General features: G+C 46.0%; 1 protein-coding gene across 1 annotated transcript; it reads left to right on the forward strand.

Annotated features, from left to right (window-relative positions):
- The first annotated feature begins 418 nt into the window (after positions 1-418).
- nptx1l (neuronal pentraxin 1 like) lies at positions 419-6006 on the forward strand. Its single transcript, XM_066704306.1, has 5 exons — positions 419-981; positions 1456-1663; positions 3033-3277; positions 4042-4221; positions 4636-6006. Exons 1-5 carry the CDS (start codon positions 544-546, stop codon positions 4855-4857), a joined length of 1293 nt encoding a protein of 430 aa, XP_066560403.1. The 5' UTR covers positions 419-543; the 3' UTR covers positions 4858-6006.
- The last annotated feature ends 358 nt before the right edge of the window (positions 6007-6364 follow it).

Raw genomic sequence — 6364 nt, forward strand, 5'->3', positions numbered from 1 at the left:
GTTTATATTCCCGAGCATGGTCTGCAATGTATCAAAGCCCGTGCAGTGTCCATCCACTGAAAAAACTATACTTCCAGTTGCCTCTCTATCCTTCAGATGCAAAAGTGTGTATTCGCTCAGTTGACAACCATGTCCTGCATTGTAAAATACATATCTGGCACTCAATTAAAACACACACACACAACCAGCTAAAGGAATCAATCAATCGCAAGGGGAAATGGCAACGTCATAGAATAAAACAGCGAACACAGGTCGATGACTGGTATGATTGTAGATGAGCATGTCGGTTGTCCACCTTAAGCAGGAGGGAGGCGGCAGTGAGGCAGCCGAGCTGGTTTCCCGCCCCACCGTGATGCGGCGGATCCGCGTCTCTATATAAGCGGCGGCTGGCGGACAGAAACGCACAGCTTCACTGGACAGCTCCCAGTGCTGAACTCCCGTGCAGCTCGCACTGCCATCCTCGCCTAGCTACACACACACACACACACACACACACACTCACACACACACACACACACACACACAGGAGCCCAGACACTAAGCATGCAAGCCGCGATGGAGGGGATCTCTTGGAAACTTTTTCTACTCTCGTTCTTACTCCTGGAAGGGTCGAGCCAAGATTTCGGGCAGACACAGTTCATTTGCACGTCCGTGCCCAAGGATATGGACCTGTGTGCGGCCACCATGCAGAACAGCGGGCCGGCGGAGGACTTGAAGACCACGGTGCTGCAGCTGCGAGAGACGGTCCTGCAGCAGAAGGAGACTATCATGAACCAGAAGGAAACCATCCGGGAACTCACGTCCAAGCTGACCCGCTGCGAGAGCATGACCGAGCCGGGGGACACCAGAGCCGGGTCCAGGAGGAAAGAGCCGGGCTCTTCCAAAGACACCATGGGGGATGTATCACGGGGTGCGGGGGACACGCTCAGCCAACTGGGACAAACTTTACAGTCGCTTAAGCAAAGGCTGGAGAACCTAGAGGTATGTGGTGTTGATTGTGGAGTGATTCCAGAGATGAGCTGGAACATGTGTTTGTCTTTGATTACTGAGCCCTTCTGCCTCGGATAACGTACACCATACTTTTTAGGTTTTGTAAACATGTCTTAGTGTAGTGTAATTGGATGGGTTCGTATGTATTTACAATTTAGCTTCACCTTTTCTGTCTTCTCGCACTAATTGCCCTTCTTAATGCCGTGTACTTTAGTTTTCCGCTGAAAGAATGTAATTACTCTGAACCTGCAATTAAGCCACATTAGTCCCTGTGAGGACAACCACCCCATCTTAGACAAATTTAGAGGTTGATGTAACTGGCCGTAACGCCCCGAGTCAATAATCTCTAAATGAGTTAAGATGGGTTTAGCTGCGCATTGTGTCCTCGCTGGGGCTGTAAAGGGTGCTCGTTTACCTGTCACTGACCTCCTGGTTGATCTTTGGGTCTCTGGTCTGTCTTTGCAGCAGTTCAGCAGGAATAACAATTCGGCGCAGGCTAACAGTCTGAAGGACCTGCTGCAGAATAAGATCGACGACCTGGAGAAGCAGGTCCTGTCCCGGGTCAACAGCCTGGAGGAGGGCAAGCCCGGGCAGAAGAACGAGACGGAGCAGCGCGGAAAGGTGGAGTCCACGCTCACCTCTCTGCACCAGAGGATCAGCGACCTGGAGAAAGGTGAGGAACCAAAGCCAATCTTTCTGATCTACCTTGCCTAGTAATTTAGAGAGACAGGTGGACACATGCATCCCGTGTCTATAAGGGTTTCAAAACTCTAATTAGATGCGAATGATTGATTATTATCTTTGTAAATAGCTTCTCTATTAAGGACATCAAAACGGGGAGAGCGCAATCGGGACCTGTTCCCGTTTTTCTAAGACACCATGCAACCGGGTTGCACTGTTTGCAATTAACACAAGATCTCGGTGAGGGGTTCTCTAATTAGTTGCGTTTTTTCTGCATTCTTTGAAACAATATGAATGTCATCTGCATTATAGTAAAAAGAAAATACGACAGCGAAGGTTCAACTATTGGAGAGAAACACACACACACACACACAGCGCTCTCCTGCCCCGAGCGAGTGTCGCAGCGGGCCGGGGGGGTGCAGAGAGAGCTGCATTGGTTTGCATATCCCCCTCCACATTAACACATTTATGAGGTACCGGTCTGCCTTCCTGCACGTACTTTCTAATATATTATCATTATTGTATATTGAACACAGAGAGTCACTATATGATGGTGTGTGTATATATATATATATATATATATAATATATATATATATATATATATTCATTATTATAATTTTTGCTATACAATGCTAGTTGCCTACTATTACATGCAAAGGTGCAGAATTAAAAGTCATCAAGCCCCGGCTCTCAGCTGGGTGACCTACTCGATTTTCCAGGTTTCTGCCCCGTAAGCGCTTTCAGTTGCACAAACTTCCGCAGGACGGGTAATGACGCCTCAGCAATAGTGATTGAGCCTCACAGCAGCCATCACACACGGGTGTAAAAACAGAGAGAGCGAGGGGTGTGAGTGGAGAAGGAAGGAGGGAGGAAGAGAAAGTCAGAGTGAGTGAAGGAGAACGCTTTTCCCAAAGGTCCCCCCACACGTGACTGCGATCCTACCGCAGAAACTGCAGCCCGCGGCCCCGCGCCTCCCACCGCGGTTATATAACGCGCACCCAGCAGCACTAATGGAGGGGCTGTGAGAGCCGATTCGTGCCGGAGCCGCCTGCTTTATATCGGGGAGACTTGGGCAAAACTGAGCGCACAGACAGTTTTAGATCGACCGCCTGCGCCTTCAAATCCACCATCAAAGCATTTCAAAGCACACTGGCACACAAGCATAACATTTGCTATCTGGGATTGCTTCCCAATCGTCGTCTAAAATACATCCTGAAGTAAAGAAGCCTGCCCTGTAGGTTACAGCTTCCAGATGTTTTAAAACACAGGACACACAATAAGAGCCTATTCTATTCACGACCCACTCGCACCCGCCCTCCCGTCGCCTGTCTGTTACAAGGCTTGCATTTTGTCCCTCAGGTCAGAAAGACAACAGACCCCTGGACAAGTTCCAGCTGACGTTTCCCTTGAGGACGAACTACATGTACGCCAAAGTGAAGAAGAGCTTGCCCGAGATGTACGCCTTCACGGTGTGCATGTGGATCAAGTCCAACGCCTCCCCCGGGGTGGGCACGCCGTTCTCCTACGCCGTGTCCGGGCAGGCCAACGAGCTGGTGCTGATCGAGTGGGGCAACAACCCAATGGAGATCCTCATTAACGACAAGGTAAGCCACGCACTGTGGGCTGGGAAAGCGCATTGGGGCAAGTGTGGAGCAATGAAGGCGCAAGCCGAGCTGTGAGCTAACCAGTGCTGTAGTGACATTGTAGTCTTTCCAAGTGCTGCTGCAATTAAACGCGACGGGTTAGGGTTGGTTGTTGCCATTTGCATGTTTTTAATTGCCGTGAAGAAAGTACATCAATACATACTCCAAGCAGGAACTTTGATTTAAGCGATCCCGATGCAAAGCAGGGAAAAGAGAGACATCCGTCAGACTCAGGCAGCGCCGATTACTGGCAAATTGGCAAATCCTCCCTCGGCCTACTACCCAGAGTGTCAAAAGTGTGAAAAATGCCCGCGGTAATGTAATTGTATCGCAGATTTACGGACACGACTGGCCTGCATACACATCGCAGATTAATATTGCCGAATGCCAAATAAATTACGTTTTCCCGACTCTGATTGTAATGACTGCATAATCGAACTGTGAAGTGCGGCCCCCATTAAGGGCCGAGTGCCATTAAAACGATGGCAATATCAATCTGAGACACTGAACTCGCTCTCCAAGCCAAGAACGAGTGGGTTTACAGTTTGAGAGGAGCCCAGACACACTGAACATTAAAAAGCAATATACGATTCAGATAAATGAGGTTTAATTGGTCTCATCATTATTATTACTAATATTACTAGTCATATTATTATTATTATTCAGCATGTCACTGCTTCCACCCGGGTTCTCATCACTGTTTTTTACTTCCCTGTAATTGACAGGTCGCCAAATTACCCTTCGTGATCAATGATGGGAAGTGGCACCACATCTGCGTGACCTGGACCACTCGGGACGGGGTGTGGGAGGCATACCAGGACGGGGTGTTGCGTGGCAATGGCGAGAACCTGGCGCCCTATCACCCCATCAAGCCGCAAGGGGTTCTGGTTCTGGGGCAAGAACAGGTAAATCCACAGCTTCATGTACTTTCTTCAATAGAGATTTTCTTTTTAGTATATTATGTGGAAAGACTATCCAACAGCCAATATTCCCTAGAAATAAAGACCCAGGAAGCTGTTTTATTGGGTCATATTTTTCACAGGCCCTGGTAGATGAGAGGGCAGTAAATCAGGATTAAATCATTAAACAAGCCACCAATATAATACCACCATGAAAACCTTTTTATCTTTCTCAATTTTAAATTAAAGGGCACCCTTGATAAAGTTCCCTAACAAGCAAGTGCCAATTAAGCCAAGGAATAAAACGATTTAGCGGTTAAATGAACTCAGAAGGTTAGCCGTGTAGAGCTATATTAACCTCACAGCACTTGTGTAATGATTTAAATGTGTAAACCGTTTTCTCGTTGTGTTTGGTTGTAGGACACACTTGGGGGAGGTTTTGATGCCACTCAAGCATTTGTTGGAGAGCTGGCCAATTTCAACATATGGGATAAAAAGCTGTCTACCGCCGATGTGTACAACCTGGCGACCTGCAACAGCAAAGCTCAAGTGGGCAACGTATTCTCCTGGTTAGAGAGCAGCATCGACATCTACGGAGGGACGTCGAAGTGGACATACGAGCCCTGCCGCCAGATCAACTGAGCTGCATGACTGCAGAAGAAAAGAAAAAAGCCAAGCAGAAATGCATCTGTCTCCAAGCTTCAGTCATTCTAGTCTTCATTTCTGTTACGTTCACTTAAACAGAATTATATAAAAATAATGAATTCATAAATAAAAAAAGACAAGACAATCTGGAATTAATATATATTGTGGGGGAAACATGTCTAAACAATGGATTTCTGTGCAGAAATAGAAATATATTACTTATTTTGTCTTTGGAAAAAAGCACCTTTTTTTCTCTCTCTCTTTCTTTCTTTTGGTTGTGATGTTAAATACGTACTGGAAACTTCGACGGGTCCTATCACGACTGGGCTCTTTTTTTTTTTTGGTTTCACACGGAGTTTGATTTTAATGTGCTCTGTTTGGGAGTGGCATCGCCATCGCCGTCCATCGGGCCTCTAACGACACCACAGCCGGGACTCGCACTGCTTTCCCTGCTGAGACGAGCGCAGGACAGACAGGGAGCCCGCCAGTGTCCGACGCCATTTCAATCCACTCAGCTGGCAGCCCTTCTGTATGAAAGCCATCCCAGGAGCGTTTCTTTGATTTGTGATCTCTTCTGTTTGTTTCTGGAACTTGCACTGTGAATGACCTTTGAACCACAAGAGGGACGTTTGATGTAAAGGACAAAGCAAAGACGGACTTTGTTTAAATTATTGTTGTTGCTACTATTATTACAATTCTGATTATTATAAGTATTGTTCATTTGCTTTAAGTGTTCATGTACCGAAGAATGAAGTTTTAATTGCCAACTATGAAGCAAGCCTGGGTGCCTTGGGCTGGTGAAAAAATTCAGCACATTAATTATCATTTGCAAAGTTATTTGTATTTAATTATTTATTTTGAAGATGAACAAATTATTATTATAATTATTATTATTCTAATAAATGTATTCAAAAGCAATTTGTTAAAGGCCATGATGTGTTTTGGCAGGTGTTTGTACTCTGTATTAGGAATGTTCTGTACAGTAAGAGCATGAACGACAAAATGCTGCGACAGCATAGACAAATCTGCTTTTCCTATCCTCCTTCTGGGTTGGGGTTTTTTACTGTATTGTTATAATGCTCAAAGCATGGCAACACTGAAAGATTATAAAATATTTAATTTTTGTAATAAAATTGTGATATATAATACACAGATTCATCTGGTGTTTTGGGGTTGCAAGTGATTTGCGAGATGAGCTGCAACATTGGTGCCGGTGCCCAGAATGGTGTCTGTGCAGACCTAACGCGAGAAACACGGTCCTGAAAGCCCCTGTGTCGGTCCCTGTCTCCTCTGTGAGAGCTGTCAGATCCCCCCATTTTGAGTCACAGCATTGTTGCCTCTCGCCGTTTTCTTTTCTAGTCCATCTTTGTCCATGTGGCACTTTATATCATTGAGTGTGACTGGAAGATCAGTGCAAATTACTTTTTGTATATATCTGCATATACATATATCTGTGTGGGAGTGAGCAAAGCATGCTTGACACCACAGAGGAGGAGATTTGTGA

Source organism: Amia ocellicauda, chromosome 5 (genome assembly GCF_036373705.1).
Source record: "Amia ocellicauda isolate fAmiCal2 chromosome 5, fAmiCal2.hap1, whole genome shotgun sequence".
NCBI classification, from domain to species: Eukaryota; Metazoa; Chordata; class Actinopteri; order Amiiformes; family Amiidae; genus Amia; species Amia ocellicauda.

Coding starts and splice junctions, on each gene's coding strand:
- nptx1l (XM_066704306.1), top strand. CDS start 544: ATGCAAGCCGCGATGGAGGGGATCTCTTGGAAACTTTTTCTACTCTCG. Junction 3,278..4,041: donor AGATCCTCATTAACGACAAG/GTAAGCCACGCA, acceptor TGTAATTGACAG/GTCGCCAAATTACCCTTCGT. Junction 4,222..4,635: donor TGGTTCTGGGGCAAGAACAG/GTAAATCCACAG, acceptor GTTTGGTTGTAG/GACACACTTGGGGGAGGTTT.